The 20,089-nt window shown below is 54.4% G+C and overlaps 3 protein-coding genes and 1 long non-coding RNA gene across 9 annotated transcripts; 2 read left to right on the top strand and 2 right to left on the bottom strand.

Annotated features, from left to right (window-relative positions):
• Positions 1-413: 413 nt before the first annotated feature.
• CLCN2 (chloride voltage-gated channel 2) lies at positions 414-14,551 on the bottom strand. 6 transcript variants are annotated; one of them, XM_025287332.3, is made up of 24 exons: positions 14,412-14,551; positions 12,022-12,178; positions 11,741-11,872; positions 11,269-11,397; positions 11,044-11,177; positions 10,860-10,937; positions 10,691-10,769; positions 10,468-10,593; positions 10,281-10,365; positions 10,090-10,191; positions 9,218-9,302; positions 8,926-9,081; positions 8,470-8,539; positions 8,125-8,235; positions 7,686-7,899; positions 7,240-7,373; positions 6,827-6,999; positions 6,583-6,697; positions 6,335-6,408; positions 6,046-6,105; positions 5,862-5,900; positions 5,590-5,694; positions 1,144-1,230; positions 414-1,008 (listed from the first exon to the last, which is right to left on the bottom strand). In XM_025287332.3, exons 1-24 carry the CDS (start codon positions 14,484-14,486, stop codon positions 814-816), a joined length of 2,715 nt encoding a protein of 904 aa, XP_025143117.3. In that variant the 5' UTR covers positions 14,487-14,551; the 3' UTR covers positions 414-813. The 6 variants fall into 6 exon arrangements, 4 of the variants coding, with proteins under 4 accessions (XP_025143117.3, XP_044799988.2, XP_025143119.3 ...); XR_003109830.3 differs by lacking the exons at positions 414-1,008; positions 1,144-1,230 and having other exon boundaries at positions 5,591-5,694; positions 6,335-6,451; XM_044944053.2 differs by lacking the exons at positions 11,741-11,872; positions 12,022-12,178; positions 14,412-14,551 and having other exon boundaries at positions 11,044-11,199; positions 11,269-11,396.
• LOC123465866 lies at positions 10,526-11,867 on the top strand. The gene is made up of 3 exons (XR_006641156.1): positions 10,526-10,957; positions 11,275-11,362; positions 11,728-11,867. It is a non-coding gene; the product is annotated as an uncharacterized LOC123465866 (long non-coding RNA).
• Positions 14,493-16,260, bottom strand: LOC123465624 (translation initiation factor IF-2-like). Its single transcript, XM_045165190.1, has 3 exons — positions 15,925-16,260; positions 15,500-15,666; positions 14,493-14,985 (listed from the first exon to the last, which is right to left on the bottom strand). The coding sequence occupies exons 1-3, from the start codon at positions 16,258-16,260 to the stop codon at positions 14,493-14,495; spliced, it is 996 nt and encodes a 331-aa protein (XP_045021125.1).
• POLR2H (RNA polymerase II, I and III subunit H) lies at positions 15,332-19,783 on the top strand. Its single transcript, XM_006056716.3, has 5 exons — positions 15,332-16,623; positions 17,580-17,663; positions 17,743-17,836; positions 18,381-18,464; positions 19,417-19,783. The coding sequence occupies exons 1-5, from the start codon at positions 16,551-16,553 to the stop codon at positions 19,532-19,534; spliced, it is 453 nt and encodes a 150-aa protein (XP_006056778.1). The 5' UTR covers positions 15,332-16,550; the 3' UTR covers positions 19,535-19,783.
• Positions 19,784-20,089: the final 306 nt, after the last annotated feature.

Below are 20,089 nucleotides of genomic sequence, written 5' to 3'. Positions count from 1 at the left end.
TCTCTTTAGGGTGGAGTTGGAAGAAGGGATGGCCCTGGTTGCCACGGAGCAGTGATCTGGATGTTCTTCCAGAGAGGGCCACAAGGGGGCCACATGAGTGGCCAGGCAGTTGTCTGTAGGAATTGTGCCAACAAAAGACAGTCATGGAGGGAGCGTCTCTCCTTGGGGAGGAAAGAGGGTTGTGTCTTTCTTGGCTGAACAAAAGGGCAAAGCTACCTTCCTGGGGCCTGAGCCTCAGCTGGGGTCTGGATGAGCAAGCAGCGGCGGCCTCTGCAGGCCCGGCATTCCATGGACAGCGGGCTCTGGAGTTTACAGCTCTGGGGGCTGCGGGTGGCCGCTCAATTTGGAGCTTTGTAGACTTTGGCAGGTGAGAGGGCCCCAGGTAAGAACAGAGCCGAAGGGCACAGACATTCTATATATAAGTGGCTCATTAGGTGTTTATTTTGTTCTATTTAAGAATTTGTTTTATTAAATTAATATAAAAATCTTTGTAAATCTCTATATACATCTGGTCATTGTAGGTTCCAGTATAAACCCATCTTAGTTCTACCCCTTCCCTCTCAAAGAGGGAGCAGGGGTCAAGCGAACCCACCCCCTTCTGGCCAGGCCGGTGTTGACCTTCCTGCCCTGGGAACACTTGCTGCAGGTGGGCACTGGCTCAGATTTCAGGTAGGATGAGTTGGGAGAAGCTAGCACCCCAGGTCTGGAAGCGAGGCTGGAGCTCCTGTGTTCCCATGGTGGAGAGAACAGGAAAGCCACAAGATCTGGGCCGACAGCCACGGCCACTGCTATCCCGGGTCACACCTGAGGGGATCACTGGCACTTGTCATCGCTGTCAGAAGGGCTGCCCTCCCGGGGGAGGCCGTGGCGGGAGCGAGGCCCCCAGAGTGCATGCACCTCGGTGGTCTCTGTGTCACTGCTACTGGTGGCACTGTCTCGGAAGCTGGCGAGGGGCGGCCGGACTTTCACGCCCTGCGCTGTGACAGAGCCCTCGATAGCCTTCCGGAGCTGGAAGGGTAAGAGGGTCAGACGTGTGGGCTCGGGGCTCCCTACTCAGATGCCTCCCCAGTGCTTCCCCAGGTGGGCTAGAGAGAAGCCTCTGAGCCTTTGTGGAAGTGGCTTTGATGGCCATCATCATCTCACCTCCTTCAGGGTGACAATTCCAATGAGTCTGCCAATACTGGTGACATACGCATGGTCTACTCCCAGCAGTGAGAAGATGGTGTGAGTCTGCAGGGTGGGGATAGAACACACTGGACTTGATATGTGACGGGACAGCTGTACATTACAGGCCAGAGGGACCCAGAACAAGGTGGCAGTGGGCACTAGAAGGGGTGTCATGGATGGTGAGGGGAAGGGGACAGGACCACCAGAGGAAAAACAACAATAATGAGAACGTTTCTGTAACCAAGCCTCAGAAACTTGATAGTGGGAATGTTTATGTTGCTTACGTTGATGGGGGAAGGAACAGGGGAAGGCTTCTTTATTCCATGTTAGAAAGGAGGACAGAGAACAACTGTTGAAATACCACATTAGATGACTGGCCGGGCACTGGGCTAGGTTTTTCCTATATAGGCATTTAATTTCGGTAGTGTCCTGAGAAGTAAGTATGGTACCCATTCTATAGGCGAGGAGCATGAGGCTCAGAGCTGAAGTGACTTGCTGAAGGTCATCAGTAAGAAGTAGCCTTGCAGCCCCAGGCAACTTCTCGTCACACTATGCAGGAGGAAGCACAGCCCCTGTCGTCCTATGCCGCTGTCCAATTAGTCGTGGACCCAAGTTCCACACACACCCCACTCCCCCTAGGGGTACTGGCCCTGAATCCTCCACCTCTAACTCACTTCTGTGGCTGACATGCTTGCTGTGGGCCCTTGCGGGGCTGGCCAGCTTTGCTACCTCTCTAAATTTGGCCTGCAGCACCTACATCTCTCATACACTTTGCCTTTTCTGCTAGCCCAGCTAGCATCCCGGCTCCTTCTGAGATGTAGTTTGCAGTCCAGGGGGACAACAGTTACACCCATCCTCCCCATGTTTTTCTTGCTTTGGGCCCTCCCCCCAGGCCTTCTAATGTAATCAACAAGGGTTCAGAAATTGTCAGGCAGTTCGCCTCATGCCCTAAGTGGATTTTCTCAGGCCAGATGTCTTGAAAAACACTCTACTGATTCAGCAGTTCCTGGAATTTTTGGCCTATCATTTATCGCACTGTTCTGAGTTTACTTGTAAGCCTTTTGGCTTAACATTTGAGTCAAAATGGGCACTAATAACCCAGATTCTAGAGTACCAGTTACTCAGAACTCATTGTAATCATCTTAACAATTTAAAAATGTTGCTAAATTCTTTAAAAAAGGACTTCCAGGACTTTCCTAACTTTCTCCATCTGAGGCATGACAGTAATCATAAAGGGAGCTAGAAGTTCAGTTTTAGAATACGCTCTCCTGTGCTCCTTCCATGCCCTTGTCATAATTGTCCTGTGGTTAGTTAGCAAGTTCCTCCTCCTATCTAACCTGAATCCTGTGTGCTACAAGTTATCTTTAATTTCATCATCTGCCTTTGGAGGGAAACATTATAAGATTTCCTGTTTCAGTAATCCTTTAGTCTTGCCTTCTTATGGTTTAATAATCCTTTTCATCTCCCAAGGATCCTATTAAATAGTTCGCCTTGATTTTCAGTTCTCCACAATTCTAATCAGAGTGAGCTTCTGGCAGACAATATGCTTTTTAGATTTGCAAAACACTTGTCCAACTAAGCCTTACGGATTGACTTTCTGAACATCCTGGTGGTTCTCCCAAACTCCCTTAGCATCGTCACCAGGATAGGGCTGCCACATTGTAATGGGTTCTGCTTTCTGCCTCCTTTCCCCCCATGTTGGCTCTGCTATCCTAAGAGCTTTCCCAAACTTGAGTTAGACCCCAGACTCCCCAGAATGGCTCATAAGACCCTTCCCAAACCCGCCTCAGCCGGTCTTTCCAGTCTCAGATGCCATCAGGCACCCCAGCTTCAAGTCTCACATGATCACTCATCCTTTTCTGAGAACATCCATTTCTGCCACACTCAACCCTTCCCTCATGACACCATCTTTTAAAGTCTCCTATTGGTTGTTTCTCAGTGTAAGTAGCAGCAGTAATTCCGAAAGGATATTGAATACTTACTATGTGCTAGGCACTGATATAAGTCGTGCCCGACTCTTTGCGACCCCATGGATAGTAGCCTGCACCAAGCTCCTCCGTCCATGGGATTTTCAAGGCAAGAAGTACTGGAGTGGGTTGCCATTTCCTTCTCCAGGGAATCTTCCCAACCCAGGGATTGAACCCAGGTCTCTCACATTGTAGACAGACACTTTACCATCTGAGCCACCAGGGAAGTCCATAAGTGCTTTACATGTTATTAACTTTAATCCTCAGAAAACCCTATTATGTAGGTACAATGATCCCATTTTATAGTTAAGGAAAGTGAAGCACAGAGAGGCTAAGAAATGTGACAGGGTTAAAAAGCTGGCTACAATACGGTAGGATTCAGGTTCAGCCCGCTGGCCTCTTGTTGGCACTCTAGCTCCTCCCCTCTACCCACTGGTGCTTTGCAGGTGGCCCTGAATGAACAAGGTACTCCACTGGTATGAGATGTCCATTTGCACAGGTTCCTAACTAGTCTTCCATGTATTCCGCTCCCTTCTGAATATTCTCTTCCTGCACTTCATTGGACTACTTACTGATTCCTCAGGCCTAAAAGGGCAGTTTGAATTCTCATTTTTATGTTCTTATCACTTTCAGTTCTTTGTACTTTTGTTGGTTGGTTCCTCAAAGGCTTCTTTTCTTCCTCTGATTTTTAAATTTGTAACAAACATCTACTTGTTCCTTTTCATTTTAATTTAATTAGACACCAGGGAGCTCACTAAAAGGCCTGTACTTCTTAGGCTTAGGAACAGTGAATTGACAGGGAGAGGGACAGGGTGGCCTTCTGAAAGAATCCTGGAAGTAGGGCTGGGAAATCTGCCCTTGGGCCTGACTGCTTTACTGACTTGGGCAAGTGACCTACTCACTGCCTCAGTTTCTCCATGTATAAATATGGTTAAATCCACAGGCTTTTGGGCTCCAGGCCTAGTTCAGGCCTAGTTCTGCTACTTACTTAGGTGTGTGCCGCCGCCGCCGCTGCTAAGTCGCGTCAGTCGTGTCTGACTCTGTGCAACCCCACAGACGGCAGCCCACCAGGCTCCTCTGTCCCTGGGATTCTCCAGGCAAGAATACTGGAGTGGGTTGCCATTTCCTTCTCCACTAGGTGTGTGACTTGAACAAACTGCTTAACCTGTCTGAATTTCAATGTCCTCGTAAAAACTAGACTATCACAATATCCATCTTACAGCGTGGTTGTGAACATTGAACATGTGAAGAACTTAGCCCACTGCCTGGCCACGTAGCTGGCACTAAAAAATGTCAGCATTTTCACTATCATTGTGCGATGTTCGAAGATTAAGTAAGATGATGGAAAAGCTTTAGAGGTCTTAGGAAGAAAGGCTTTAAATAAAAACCAGATGTATTATTCACAGGCCTATCTTCTTTTTTCCTTGCAATTGCATGGCAATTTTGATCTGGGGTCTTTACCCAAAGGCTTATAAGTTCCTTTATTACCTTTTGCTTTTTTGTTTTTGTCCCCTGTTCTTCCTGCCCTCCTTGTCTGGCTGGCTGGCTAGGCTGGCTCTTGGGCAAAGCTGGCGTCTAAGCTAGCTGTCCAAGCTGCAGACCTTGGGAGTGTTCCTTCTCATCCCCTGTGCCTCAGAGGCTTGCACGTTAAATCTGTCAACAATTTAGCTAAACTCTCCTGGTGTCTGCCTGAGCAGCCTGCTGGTGTACCTGTGCTCCCTGCCTTCCCTGAGAGGCTGGAAGATGCCCAGTGATGCTGGCCACTTCACCCTGGGGAGCCTGAGGTAGTCCTGCAAAGAGAACCCCTGCCCTCCACGAGCATCAGCCTCACCCATCAACCTGTCTGCACTCTGGTTTTCTGCAGGCTGTTTTGCCCTTCTGCTTAGCTATCTTCCTGTGTCCCTGCCAGTTTTCCTCTGGCCTACATTAAGTCAGACTTTCTGGGGTCTGACATTCCAAGCCCCCTGCTAGGCACTTCTCATCTTTGTTTATCTCTTCTCTGCAGTGTCCCCAGTCCTACTTGGATGTTTGTTCACTTGTTTATTAGATTCTCTTCTGCCTGTTTCTCATCCATTTTTTCCCTTTGTGAGTGTATTAGCCTCCTCAGGCGCTGGCAGCCTCCTGCCTCACTCTGACCCTAGAGGGTCAGAGGCCTTCTGGCTTCCACTCAGCTCCAGCCCTGTCTTTGTTGCTGTTTTGGTGCAGAGTTCCCGCGGGCAAGGCTGAGCACAGAAAAAATGATGCCTGGCTCTACCATAGACAGGAAGGGGCTAAGGGGCCCTGGCTCTTGGCCTCCCAACATTTGAAGCGATGTGTCTGAAAAACATGTCAGCACAGAGCCCACTCTCTGCTGTCTCTTTTTCCTGTCGCTGGCTTGAGTCCAAGTTTGTAGGAGGACTTAGATCCCCACCCTGTGCTCCTGAGGGCCCAGGTAGCCCTAGGCCTCTGGCCCTACCTTGTGCAAAGAGGTCCGCTCCACCAGCTGGAAGGGTGCAGGGTCAATTTTGCAGTCACTGAAGTTGACAGGTTCATCTAGTTGCTGCTCTTCCCACTCCAGAATCTGAGGGGACAAGACTAGAAGGGTTAGGGAGGTGCCAACAGCTGCTCTCAGCTCCCTGAAACCTGCCTCTTTTCCTACCACACAGCCCCTCCCACGGGGACAGCAGCCAAGATGATGACTGAACACAGCCAGGAAGAAACAGAGTCTAGAGTCCAGTCACACCTTACCTCCTCAGGGGTCATCTCGCCTTCCAGGTCTGAGTCGCTCTAGGAGAGAGGAAGGAATGTTGACAGTTTGGGGGCTGGGGGAAGGGAGTGTCTCTCCCCAGCACAGGGAAGCTTGCCCCACCTACAGCCTGGCCCTCCCTGTCTCCTGCTCCGGAGGAGCCACAGGAGGAAAGGGAGCACTTACCGCCAAGGAGATTCGGACCCGCTTCAGCTTGCGCTTGTCACATTTCCCCGACATCTCCAACTTTGTTAGAGCCAAACCAGAAAGAAGAGGACTTGATGTTATAGGGAGGAGGGAGGTGAGGGAAAGTGGTGGGGCTGGGAGGAAGGGCATACCGCAGGGACTGCTGACATCCAGGAGGACAGAAGGGCAGGGAGGATGGAGGCAGGCACTGCACACTAATGGAGAGGTGGTCTCAGGGTCAGAGAGAGATGGAGAGAAAGTGCCAGATGGAGAGGCTCCGACCACTCACCTCTGAGGCGGGCTCGGCGGGTGGACTGCCACAGAAGAGGCTTCTGAGGGCGATGCCAGCCTGCTCCATGTTCCCTGTGTTCCCAAACACAAGGCCCTGAGGGCAGTGCCATCTTTGCTGGAGAGGACCAGGAGAGGTGAGGAGGGCAGGGGAGAGGCATCCTGCTGCTAGTCTGGTGCATCTGGGCAGGGACCTTGTGGGTCTCTGGGGCCGGTCTCTGGCTCCATCCTGCTAGCCGGTGGGCTCACCTGTGGGGCTCTCCTTGACATTCACAGTGTTGCTGGGGCTCCTCTTGAGAGCAGGCTTCAGGGGCTTGTGAGTCTCGCTCCGGCCTGCAGGGAAGCCCTGGTCCTCTGTGTTCACCTGCATAGGCGGGAAGGGGTTGGGGAGCCTGTGGTCCCTGACCACCTCTGTGTCGCCACCCTCTCATACAGTCTACACGATGGCATTTACGAAGTCTGGGTGGCCCTGCCATGACGCCTTCCCCCTCACCTGGAAGCGGACAGAGGTCTCAGGGCTGGGGGGACTCTCCTGATCGGAGGGTGAGGAGGTCTGGGCAGCTCGATGCTCTTGCATGTACCGCCGCCGGCGGGCTGGGCTCAGCTGTGCCCCCAGCAATGCCACCACTTGCGAGCGCTCGATGGACCCCAGGAGGATCATGGACTCTGGAGAGAACAGGTGGGAGGACTCAGGAGCCGGGGAGAGGCCCTCCTACCCACTGGCCTTCTCTTGCACCCAGTGGGGGGCCTTGGATACAGCCCACATACCCAAGGGAAATCCTGGCTGGGTTTGCTGGCTTACTGCCTTTGGAACCAAGGAGTCTGGTCCTGAGCTCCCGCCCCTCCCCCTTCCTGAGCAGCAACACTGGGAGATGACCCTCATTCCTGGTACCCCTCCTGGCTCACCAGGGGACTCTACTAGGGCCAGCATGCGGCCCTTGGTCCTGTGTAGTGCCAGCCGCAGGTCCCGGAAGGTGCAGCTGAGTGCCACGTGGGGAACGTCCCGCACCATGATGTCCTCCACTCGCACCCGGTACTGCCTGAGGGCCGAGAGAGGCACTCTCTTTGTGGTCAGTATGGGGAGGGCAGCCAGGAGTACTACCATCCCAGGGCTACAGGGAAGGCCCCAGAGCTTATGGGGACAAGGGTGAAGGACCCAGGAGCACCCTCTGCCCTCGTTCTGATTAGGTGGGTCAGTCATAGTTCCCCATGGAGTGGACAAGGGCGGTGTTGGCCAGGAGGCAGCAGGGTGGCTGGTCTCCCAGCCTCACTTGCTGGAGGTGTGTGTGACAGAGTCCCAGGATGCCTTCTGCCCCTCACCCGCACCCCCCTCGTCACCCAGCCCTCCGTACTGGTGGCGGCCCCAGCCCAGCTCAGGCAGGTAAGGCAGCTTCTTGATTCGGATGATGCTGTCATAGAGTGAGGGCTGTAGGCTCTGGGCAACGGCATTGGCCAGAATGACGGCGATCATAACAGGCAGGATGTGGGCGATCTGGCCTGTGAGCTCGAACACAATCACGGCCGTGGACACAGTGTGCGTCACTGCTCCTGCCAGCGCAGCCGCCCCTGGGGACAGCCACTTTCAGTCTCCTCAGGGTGCCCAGGCCCCAGATGAACCCCCCACCCCTCAACTCTGGGCAGGACCCTCAGGGCTGCCCTGTGCAATCCTGGGGAGTGGGCCTGTGCGTCTGAGGGAAGCCTGGTTTCTGCCAGCAGGGGGCGCCAGAGCCTCAGGCCCTATGGCTCAGCCACAGGGGTTTTCCAAGACGGATAGACGCCTGGAGTACTCACCCACCACTGCATAGCCTCCAGGAACAATCCTGTAAGTGCTGCTGTCTGTGTGGATGCCGTCAGGGAACCAAGCAGCCATGCTTTCGCCCACCAGACGCCCAAATGCTGCTCCTTCAGGGAAGGGGGTGGGAAGAGAAACAGGTAGTGGAGGGGGAGGGCAGGGACACTAGGAAGAAAGAGGGTCAGAGGGTGGGGGAAGGGGCCGGTGGGTCATTCAGTGCAGGGGACTACCCTGCAGGGGTGGGGGTTGGGGCTGGGGCTGGACCAAACCCGCTCCCAGGCAGAGAGGGGACGGCCAAGGGGTGGCCAGAGGGTGCAGGTTGGAACAGGCAGCTGAGGACTCACCAATGACAAACACCGGCATGAAGGCCCCACAGGGCACTGGGATGGTGGTAGCCAGTGCAGACATCCAGAACTGCAGGCAGGAGGTCGTTCAAATAGGTAGAGGCACCACCTGGCCCCAGGCAGCCCCCAGCTCCACCCCAGAAGCCTACCTTGCTTATCAGTCAGACACAAATGTCCCAGTTATCTCAGAATCCCCCAGAGGTGAGGAAAAGGAGGACTTTGGAACAAGTTGGCTTAGGTTCAGCTCCTCACTTTGCTATCTAGCTGTGTGACTTTTGGGCCAGTTACTTTTAACCTCTTTGTGCCTGACTTTCCACCTCTAACGCAAGGGTACCAGTAGTACCTTTCTCATAGCATTGCTGTGAGGCTTAAAGGGGTTAATATACGGAAAGTGCTTAGAGCAGTGCCTGATACCTACTAAGCCTGTGTTGGCTATACATATGTAAGGAGCCCCACCTTCATGAGAATGAAGATGACCAGGGTGAGGAAGACGTTGGCCCGTGGTGGGTTCCAGGCCTGTGAGGTTCCAGGTGGCTCTAGTTCCTCCATCAGACCCTGGCGGACCCACGTCCGGTTGTCAAACAGGGTGACCAGTGTCTCTTTCTGTGAGAGCTGTAGGTGAATAGGGTGCCTCAGTCTGGGGAGACAGGATGGAAAGGGAAGGGGCCCATAGGCAAGCAAGGGCTATTGGCTTTCAAAGGGATACATCCCAAGAAAAGGTACATGTGCCTGTTCAGCCTGGGGTTACCTGTCCAGCCATGAACTGTCCAAAGCCAGGGGGGAAGGTCAGAGTAGAGATGAGTAGAGTCACCAGAGCCGGGAAGAGAAGGCGTCTAAGAGATGTAGGTTTCACAGCATCAAATACCAACCTCAGGCTGGTGATAGGCTTGGGTGCCCTCACATACCTTATAGCTAAGGTCACAGCAGAGCCTTGGCTCTTACATTAAAGCACACAGTTCTGAGAAAAGGCCCCCTTTGCCGCTCATGATACAATGGCCCTGAGGTGACGGCCATCCAGGCCATCTAATGTCTTTCTTTCGGCTCCTCACTCCCTAAGTAGGAGCAGCAGCGGAGAATCCATCCCCCCAGCCCTCTGTGGGCACCTCTAAAGCTGTGACTCCACCCTTTACCCTCAAGTTTCTGTCTCTGTCTCTCTGTGGTGACTTAAGAGTGAAGGTGTTGTTGGGGAAAGCTAGGGTTACTCATGAAGGTGCCAAGGGAGCAGGTTGCCCTTTCCCTGAAGCGTGTCAGTCCCAAGAGAAATCATGTCTCAAGTCTCCCAGCTCCCAATCCCTGGGGTCTCAACTGCGAGAGCAGGAGGAAGAACTAAGACTCAAACATTCTTCAGGGGGCACTGCCATCTGGGCCAACTCAAAGGCCTACAGGAAGCCTTAGTCTTTGATCCAAAATGCCCTCTGCCACTGACTAAAAATTCAAAAGTGGCAATTTTAGGTAATTTAAATGAAAGTCAAAATGTTCAGTCTGGAAAACATTGGACAATTTCCTCCAGGGACTGCCCGTTTTTGACTGGGCCACTATTTGCTTCTCACTTGTTACTACGCCTCCCCTCCCCGCACCAAGGGAATGACCCTCATACAACCCAAAGAAGAATCAACTCACTTCTTCATGAGGAAACGGTTGATGGTCTTCTGCTTCCGCATCACCTGGACAATCTTCCGGTTCAGGTAGACAAAGAGTGCTCCCCCGAAGCCACTGGCGATACTGGAGAGAGAGAAGAAGCACCCTCGAAAAGGAGGTCTTCCTTCTCTCACCTCCTCCTCTCCCACACCTCAGCTCCTTCAGCTCCTCACCCAATAACAGCAAAGGCTGGCAGCTCCTGGAGGTCGAAGGGGAAGTCAAGCCGGAACCGGGTTTTGAACAGAGCTGTGATGGTCTCTGAAGGGAAGTGGAGCAGCAGAGGGAGGTGGGTGTAGCCTCGGAGGGCCCCACCTCATCTGAACCATTTCAGGGCTCGCCTCCCGAACCATGCTGCCCCACCTTCATCACGGTTCCAGACAGCCAAGACCCGGAAGATGAAGGCGCTGAAGGTGGCGGCAAAGAAGCCCCGCCAGTAGTTGCGCACCGCAAAGAAGGTGGAGGTGACCTCAATGCTGAATAGCACACCTGCGGGGGTGGGGGCAGGGAGGCCGCCCTTGAGGCCTGGGCCTGGCCCATGGCCTCTGACCCAAGGGCCGGGCTGGGGCTGACCCTCTCTGCCCACCTCCAATGGGAGCCGCAAAGCAGCAGCCCACCCCCACGGCACAGGCGGCAGCCAGCATCTCTGTGTTCCGGGATTCATTCTGGCGAAGAGTAGTGGGAAGGGGAGTCGGCATTAGCGTGGGCTCAGCGGTCCACCCCACCCCTAAACCTTCCCCCAACGTCCCCCTCACCTCGTAGATGCCCCCAAACAGCGAGAGGAACTTGCTGAGAAGGGCGGCACACATGCTTGCGATATGCACAAAAGGGCCCTGGGAGGTAGAGGCAGGTGGTGAGTGGGGCTGGGGCACACCCTGATGTTGGCCAGGCTTCGTCCTCCCCTGGGAGGAACTCCTTCATTCCCCAATCTGCACTGACCTCTTTGCCAAGGGGCATCCCACTGCCAAGGGCACAAGTCAGCCCGATGACCTTAGCTACGAAGGTCTTGAGCGTGAGGTATTCCTTCAGCACCACTCCCCGCAAGATGGTCTTCATCTCCGGGATGCCAGACCCTGGGGTGGGGGGTGAACAATCCTAGGAGAGTCACTGGATGTGCCTGTTTCAGGAGGCCCATCTCCGCCCTCTCTTTCTCTCCTATTGTACCGACAGCCTGAGGAGCCAGGATCTGTGTGAATCCGGCAGAGAAAGTGATGAGGACGACGGGGTAGGTGACCCAGGCCAGATACTGGAGTAACAGGTTAGTGTTCAAGCCCCGGGACATCCACTGCTGAGCTGTGGAGAGAGGACATATCATTGGCACCCTGGTGCACACACCCAGTCCCTGCCTGGCCGCTGGACACAGTTGTGTGACCAGCTGTTCTAGGGAGTACTGCACAGAGCCAGGGGAACAAAGGGTAGGGAGGGGGTTAGAGGGCATTCACTGAGACAAAGATCACTGTAGGTGATAGGGTCAGCTGGATAGGGCGGCAAGAAGTTGTGGCCTATGGGAGTGGCAGTGATTACGCCTGAAGACAGGGCGGTCAGGCCGGCCAGGGGAAGTGGTCAGTGGACAAGTGCGGCATGGAGAAAGCAGGCTTGTTCTCCCCCGCCCTTCCCCACCAGCCCTCGTCCTCACCCTGCAGACAGGCAGCGATGGCGTAGTCCATGGCCCAGCTGACCAGGGCCATGAGGAGCCCCAGCAGGACTAGGAAGATCCAGTCTTCACCAACCCTGGACACTAGGAACTTATGGCAGTGTACGGTACAGACTGGGAGTAGGCGAGGGAAGAAAGGGACGCTGGCACCAAAGCATACCTACCCCTGTCCACCCCCGCCCCTCCCCTCCCGGGCAGCTTGAGCGGCCTCTGTCCCCTTCAGCACAGCTCGGCCAAGTCCCCTGCCCCAACCCAGGTCTCACTGCGGCATCGGGCGCAACGGCTCTGTCCATACTCCAGGAGCTCTGGGGGAGCCCGAGGGGAAGGTGGACCCCGCCAGGGTTCGGGCCCTCCCAGGCGGATCCGAGCAGCTTCCTCTTTGGCAAAGGCCCCAAGGTCCTGAGTATAACGCCCGTACATCTGAGTAATAGGGGAGATAGGGGTTAGACATGGGCAGAGTGGGGAGGCAGGGAAGGCTCCTGGGGCCTCAACTCCCCTTCTCCCAGCCCCCACATTATGTACCCCTTTTTAAACCCATGTTTCCCACTTTGGCCTGGGGTGTGGGAACAATGCACACTGTGGATTGTGGGGGCTGTTCTGGCTGGAGTGATGGGGACAGCCAAGGTACAGGGACACAGCTCTGGGGGTGGCAAAATAATCGGTCCTCTTCTCACAAGCCTGGGGAGGCGGGGAGCAAAAGAGGAGGAGTGGGAGGGAAAGCCCCAGAGAAGGAAAAGATGGAAAAACCTAAAGCAGTGTGCAAGTGGGAGGAGGGAAGGTCAGAGAATAGAGGATGGTCAAGGGCACATGGGTAACAATAAGGGCCTCATGGAACTGGGGGCAGCTGAGCTGGGCCTAGGAACAGGCGGGGCCCCAATCCTTATCACGTTCCTGCTGGGCCTCTGGCCTGTGACCGACTCAGCTGCACCCCTCCCACCCACCCTAATCCCCTTGTCCCCATTCTCCACTCCCACCCCAGCCTGTCAGCTCAGCTGGGAGTGGAAAGTCTCTCTGGGTGGGTAGAGAGTACTTGGTGACCTCAGCCCCACTCTGGAGCTGCCCTGAGACCCGTGGTGGGTTAGGGGACAGCAGAAGCTGATGGCTTGGCTGTGACTGTGGATGCTGGGGTGATGGGATGGGAGAGTGGCCGAGCAGTGGCTAGACCTGCCAAGCTGGGCGAGTGTTTGGGGGGTGGGGAGGAGTAGATTCCGGCTGCCACCCGCAGAGCTTCGGGACACAAAGGGCTCCTGTTGGGGCTTGGAGGGGAGAGTGGAGGGAGGGAAAGATAGAGATACACAGAGAGAGAGAGTGATAGAGAGCAGGAAAAGGAGGAGAGGGAACCAGAGAGGAGAAAGAGGTGGGTGGGTGGGGGAGTCTGGGAGGGGGCACAGAAGAGAAAGGAGACTAGAGGGTAAGAAGGGAGGAGGAGAAGAGAGAGAATAGAGTATAAGAGGCGGACAGCATAGGAGGGGAGGGTGAGTGTGTGAGAGAAAGACAAAGGGATCAGAAGGACCAGGGGGAGAGGCTGGAGCAGGGAGTGCCCAGGAGAGAGCCTGACCCTGAGAACTCTGTTCCAGAGATGCGATAGAGACCAGGCAAGGAGACGTGGCTGGTGCCCGGCTACCCTGACCAATGCCCCATTCTTGGCCCATGCAGACTGGCAGACACATCCCAGGCTGTGCAAAGGCTTACCCCTCTCCCCTTGCTTCACCCCAACCCTGCCACCTCTCCCTGTCATCCTGTTTCATCCAGTCACTCTTATAACTGGGCACCTCCCTGCCTCCGATACAGCCCAGGCCCCCTCCTCCTGGAGAAGTACCTTCCCTGCCTCCTTCCTGGGCAAATTCCAGCCCACACTGATAGAAACGAGCTACAGGACCCACTCCCTTCCCTAGAGTTTGGGTCCCCCACCCCAGTGACAAGCAGAGGCAAAAGGTTTCTCAAACACTGAAGTTACAGTGGTGGCTGTGAGTCAGCTCAGACCCCCAGGACCCCTGCTTCTAATGATGTTGAGGGCCCGCCCTGGGGTGGGTAGGGGCTGGACACCCAGAGTCAGCCTGGACAAAAGGCCCAACTCCCACACCCATTCCTGCTTGACCCATCCTCCTGTAAAGCTCCTGTCCCCCAGGGTAGCAGGTAACCTTTTTTTCCCCAAAGAATCAACTGAAGGATTCCTACCCATGCTGGGTTGCCAGCCACTCCAGCGGTAAGGGCCAGGGATGGGTTTGGGTCTGATCATCTTTCTAGCACGTGCCATGCACAAAGTAGAGACAGAAAGAACGTCTTTGGATGGTGGAGATACAGCGGAGAGAGAGAATGTTCAAGGGTGTGAGTAGTGCTGGGAAGGGGTAGTGGGGTGCTGAGCCCTGACCCCAGGTGGTGGTGGGGAGGAGCAAGGAAAACGTTGCTGGGGGGGAGTAGAGGGAAGGACAACTAGGACAAGCACCTGAAGTCCTTGTCCTGTGCAGGCCCCCAGTCTCAGCCAGAGACCTGCGTGCAGCTTCCCACCTTTTAGCCCTTCAGGCTCTCAGTTTCCCCAAGTCAGAGGGCGGGACGGGGTTAGGTTAGGCCCCCCAGACCTCGTCGCTTCCACAGGTAACTGGGAGCAGCGGTCTGGGAGCACATTCCTCAGGGTTCTGCTGGCTTCACTTACCAGGGTCTGCTCGTACTGCAGCGCCCGCGGCTCCATCCCTTCCTCCGCCGCCGGCCCCGCCGCCGCCGCCGCCATCTCCGCTCACAGCCCTCTGGCCTCCCGCCGCGGCTCGGGCTCTGGCCCGGCTCGATTCCCGGCCCGCGGAGCCCGCGCCCACAGCTGTCCCGTCCCCGCAGCCCGGGCGGCCGAGTGCAGAGTGCGGCGGGCCCCGGGCGGGCGCCGCTGGCACAGCCTCCCGCTCGCGTCCCCTCCTAGGCGGGCGGGCCGAGGGCGGTGCCCTCCGCGCTGCTCCGCCCGCCGGCCCCTCCGAGGGAGCGGGCCTTGCCTGGCCGGGGTCCGCGTAGGGGCCGCCTCCCGGGCTCTGGAGAGGCGGCAGGGGGCGCGGGCAACGCGCGAGCCCGCGACCCCACTCGGTGGAGGCCGGTGGCCGAGAGGGGCGTCCCGGGCCAGGGCGGGGGCGGGTCCGCTGGCACGTGGAGGGGCCGGACCACGGCTGCGGCTCTGCGCGCCGGGTCGGGAGGGGCTGGACAGGCCGGGGCTCGGTAGGGCCTGGGGCGGTGGGCTGCCGAGCCGTCTAAATCAGATTTCGGTCCCAGTTCCTCAGCGGCGGTCCCCTCTCTTGCTTCTCTGGAGGGGCCAACGGCTGACTGGCCAGGAAAGGTCCCTGTGCTCTGCTGGGGGATGAAAAACAACTAGTGGGGAACTCGGAGGGAGTCGCTAGACCCAGAAACGGGGGTGGCTTGGAACTAGGACCCTCGGTCTCTCTCATCCCCTTCCTTTCTCCTTCCCTTCTTTGCGGGTCCCCCAGGGGCACCCCCAAGGAGGTGCACTTTGAGCCACCTGGCCTTCGGGTAGTGCGGGGGTTGGGGTGGAGATGGGGAGGGAACGGGAATGGGTGAGGCCCGAGGGAAGGGAGGTCTAGGTGCCTGGGAGGCGGGCGTGGTGGGGACAGAGGTCGCTTCTCCCTGGCAGGGCCCAAAGAGAAACCGGAGTAGGTGCTGACGTCTATCAGCCATGAGGGAACACGGCCTGCTGGGGCTCTGCGTTCTCTATGAGGGTCCGGAGGACAGAGCAGAGGGGGTGAGCACTGGTGTATGAGCAGCGTCAGGGAGAGTGTCAGGAGAGGCCAGTGCCCAGGAAACAGGCAGTGTGCAGGAGGAGGCAGCGCCGGGGTGAAGGGGCGCGCGGGAGGTCGCAGGGGGCTCCCGGGTAAGGGAGCAGTGCCCAGGAGGGGGCCGATGTGAGAGCTGGCACCCTAGAGGAAGGGGCAATGTAAAGAAAGAGGTGGCATCTGTACGACAGGGTAGTGCCTGGATGAAGAAGCACGTAGAGCTTTCCTAGAAGGAGAGGACCGGGGTAGCGGAAAACAGAGCTTTAAGGGGCAGGGCTCGAGGAGGGCAGTGGGTTTGGGGTTAATGTCCTGCTGAAGGGGCGGTGTGAGAGAAGAGAGCAGGGAAGGGCACGGTGCAGGCTTTCCTCTTCCCCATGGTGACATCATGGCAAGTTCCCAAACTGGAGGGACCCGGCTCAGGTGACATCCAGCTGGGACGAGCCGGCCCGGGCCGGCCTGGGTGCCCGCTGGAAGGGCTGGGTTTTGCGCCCAGTCGGGCCAGCGCCCTTGGGGCGGGGTGCTGCTCCCCTCGCTTTCCGTGCAGACGTGCCCTCGGCGGGCATGCAGACCGGCAGGGTAGGGCTCGGGCCGGGCTTCTCTGGGCCAAGGATCAAGGTCCCTGGCTGGGGCAGGCCCCTTGAGCATTCCAGCCTTCCAGACCCGGCTTCTGAAGAGGGCGCAGTAGAGCCTCGGGAGAGAGCCGGACGCGACGCCACCTCGGTCGGAGGTGGGACCCATCGTGTCGCCGCCCGGGGCGGGGTTTTCTGGACCCGAAACCAGCCCTCAATTCTGCAACCTCTGGGAAACCATCATTCGGGGCGGAAGTTAAGAAGCCCTGAGAGCTAGGCAGCGGAAGTGGCTGCGTTACAGCTCGTCTGTGCGCATGCGTTATTCTATTCCTTTGCTGCGGCCGTTCCAGCGCGGAGTCTTCTTAGCGCCTCTCTTTTCCTCCACGCAAGGGGGTGCGCTACCCCTAGTCGTCGTGGTCGCGCGCTCAGTCCCTCTACTACTCTCGTGGCCCCCTCACCATGGCGGGCATCCTGTTTGAGGATATTTTTGATGTAAAAGACATTGACCCGGAAGGCAAAAAGTTTGACCGAGGTAAGCAAGGTTTGGAGGGGCGGTTTCGGGGAAGGGGCTAATCTCCTCGGGTACACGCCCGTAGGCCGCTTGTCCACCCACTTTCGCGTGGCCTTTCCCTACCGGCCAGTCCTGGTGTGGGGACCTCTCTCGAGAAATAATTTTATAGATAAGAAAACGGAGACTCCCGAGCTCTCCCTGGTTTCACACAAGCTGTGCTCGCTGCCTGGGTGGCCTTTTCTCCTGGTGCTGGTGGACTCCAGGCATCTTTTCTAATCGCTCCCCACTCTGGAGTAGGCGCTGTACTGTACACTTCACACACACTTTGTCTCACATTCTCTTCCAAGAGTAGGCGGTGTCTTACCCATTTTGCTCTGAGAGGCTAAGCAGCCCACCCAAGGTTGTGCAGTGAATAATCCGACTTCACATCCCATTCCTCAGAGTCTTTAGCTGTTTGTAAAATCCTCTCAGAGTTTAAGAGTTGACTGCTTGGTATACACCTCTTTCTTCTGTCATTTATCAATAATTGACCTGGGTGTCTCTTCCTTTGCCCGAACACTGATATGTTCTTCGGGACAAACACCAGTTCTTACACATCTTGATAATCAATCCCCTTAGCACAGCACCTGACACAGGAATAGGAAACCTTAGGATGAATGAATACCTTGCCCCAAATCAGGTTGTTTCTTAATCACCTAGGTTGGTCTAGAACCTGGATATTATTTATTGCCAGAGGATGTTTGATTCTTTTCTGTGGATTCTGTCCACTGGCCACAGGTTGTCTCCCCTTTCCTTCCTGCACGTGTGATTCTGATTGAGCCTGCACTTCTGTGAGAGCAGATGAGAGGCCAGTGGATACAGACTGCATTAGACTGAGTATTCTATTGCATCCAGTCCCCTGAAGTACCTGTCTGCCCTGCCCTGTAGGGTCTGCTCTGGGCCACAGGCAATTAACTTCTGCCACTCTTCCCCTCCAGTGTCTCGGCTGCATTGTGAGAGTGAATCTTTCAAGATGGACCTCATCCTTGATGTAAACATTCAGATTTACCCTGTAGACTTGGGTAAGTATTGAACACAAACAGCAGGAGGCTTTTTGCCATCTCAGTTGTTCTTCACCCTCTGATACCGCTGTTATTTCAGGTGACAAGTTCCGGTTGGTCATAGCCAGTACCTTATATGAAGATGGTACTCTGGATGATGGTGAATACAACCCCACAGATGATAGGCCTTCCAGGTGAGGGGGTGGAAAAGGGAGCACCTGAAATGTGCCTGAGGACTAAGTAGATAGGCGTATAGAAAGACCCTTACTTAATTCATGAAATAAATGATTATCAGCAGACTCTGTGTTAGCTTAAGGAAACTGCAGCACTTGAGAATCCAGACATCCAGGCGTTTATCCAAGGCAGTGATTACAGTGTGAGTTGTCGCTTTTTGATAGTGGAGGAAATGAGCACTGAATGACCTAGGCTCTGTGGGCCTTGTGTCTTGGGAGGGAGTTTAGTGTGATGGAAAGGCTTCGGACGCCCACTCGGTTCACATCTCAGCTCTACCACTTATTTGTTGAATAACCTTAACTTCCTTCAACCTTAGTTTTTTCTCATCAGTACCAGTGATGGTCATACCTAGTTCACAGGTTGCTGTGAGGATTGAATGACATCACGTTTAGAAAGTACCTGGTGTTATGATGCTGGCACATAGTTACTAGTTACCATTGTTTTTAAAGGGCCTCTTACTTTTGTTAACTGTATTTAAGAATAACTGCCCCTGTTGTTCCACAGGGCTGACCAATTTGAGTATGTCATGTATGGGAAAGTGTACAGGATTGAGGGAGACGAAACTTCTACTGAAGCAGCAACACGCCTGTAAGTTCCGCGGTCTTGTGAGAGCCCTTTCCCTCCTCATTTTGTGAGAATTTGGGCTATGCTTTGAAAATCTGGACCATCCTCAGGCTCCCTGGATTTCTTTCTTCAAGCACCTCAGACCTAGCGGGACCCAGAAAGGAACTGTTTTGGGAACAGTTTCAGTCCGAAATGTAGGCTGCTCAGTTTGCCCTCTGTCAGGATCTTAAGGCCTGTGATCTAAATGAGAAACTGTTAATCTTGCTGAGTGAAATGCCAAGGAATGTTACTTCTCCAAGAACTAAATGCAGCATAAGTGATTAAACTGCTAGGCTTTTTTGTTTGTGTGTGTGTGTGTGTTTTGCTACTCTGCAATCCAATCCCTAGTTCTTTGGTTTCTCTGCCCAACTATTTTTTCCTTTTCTTTAAAACCTTATTAAAACAATATGTGCCCTTTGCAAGAAATTTGAAAAGCAGAAAAGTAATATGAAGAAGGAAAAAAGTCACCTATAATTCTATAACCAGAGGGAATCTTCTACGTAAACATTCTTGAATGTTCTAGGTTTTTTCCCTATGTACTTTTTTCTCTGAGATCATGTTATTTATTACAATGTTTTGTTCTGTTTCATTTGCTTAATGTTATGTAAAACATGTTTCCTCATGTCAATTTAAAGCTTTTCCTAAACTTTTTTTTTTTTTTAATTCCTAAACATTTTTATAGCTGTGTAACATTCCAGTAAATGGATGTATCTTATTGATTTGACCATTTACCTTATTCTGGGCATGGAGTATTTTCCACCTTTCTGATATAAAAAACACTGCCTTGCACATATCTGTGGCATCATCTTTGTCTGAAATTTGGTTCCTAATGACTGAACTCTAGAAGGGTGCCTTTTTTTCTTAGGCTGGCATGGAGAGTAGCTGAGTAGTTTTTGCTCTGGCACTCAGACTGACGGGACTGTGTCTTCTGTTTCAGCTCTGCCTACGTGTCCTATGGGGGCCTGCTCATGAGGCTGCAGGGTGATGCCAACAACCTGCATGGATTTGAAGTGGACTCCAGAGTGTACCTGCTCATGAAGAAACTGGCCTTCTGAACCACCCAGGAAGCTAGCCTTGCTGCTTAGTCACTCAGGTCCTGGATGTCAGTTCAAGCCCGAATAGCAGTTGCTGTTGTTCACCTGTTCAAAAGGGGCTGGCTCTCTGTCCACTGTGGGTGCATCTTTAGGAGGTTTGGACTCAGTGGGAAACTGACTTGCCTGTGAAAGACCCAGTGGGAGAGCTTAAGATGAATCAGTAGCTGTTTTATGTACATGATTTTTTAAATTAAACTTTACTTTTTCAGACTCTTTTTCTTTCCTTTTTAAAAAAGGTTTTCCCATTTTAAAATCATTTTTTTCAACTTGTTTGTGGTACATTATGTTTCTGGCCCACAGCCAGATGATCATGGGTCAAAACAGGATCTATCCCAACCTTTCAGTATCTGGGTTCAGGATTATCTCAGGCTCCTAGCTGACCATCCCCAACATTTCCCCTCCAAGGTGATTTTCTGTGTGGGAGAGAAAGTGTTGTGCTTTTGACTCCTGAGGGCACCACCCATTTGGCATAGAACTTTGAATAGGCAAGGAGCCTTGCTCGTGTTCTTCCAACAC

The sequence above is a fragment of the Bubalus bubalis genome, chromosome 1, assembly GCF_019923935.1.
Source record: "Bubalus bubalis isolate 160015118507 breed Murrah chromosome 1, NDDB_SH_1, whole genome shotgun sequence".
NCBI classification, from domain to species: domain Eukaryota; kingdom Metazoa; phylum Chordata; class Mammalia; order Artiodactyla; family Bovidae; genus Bubalus; species Bubalus bubalis.
The sequence above is the reverse complement of the archived record's forward strand: the minus strand, read 5'-3'. Positions and strand labels throughout refer to the sequence as shown.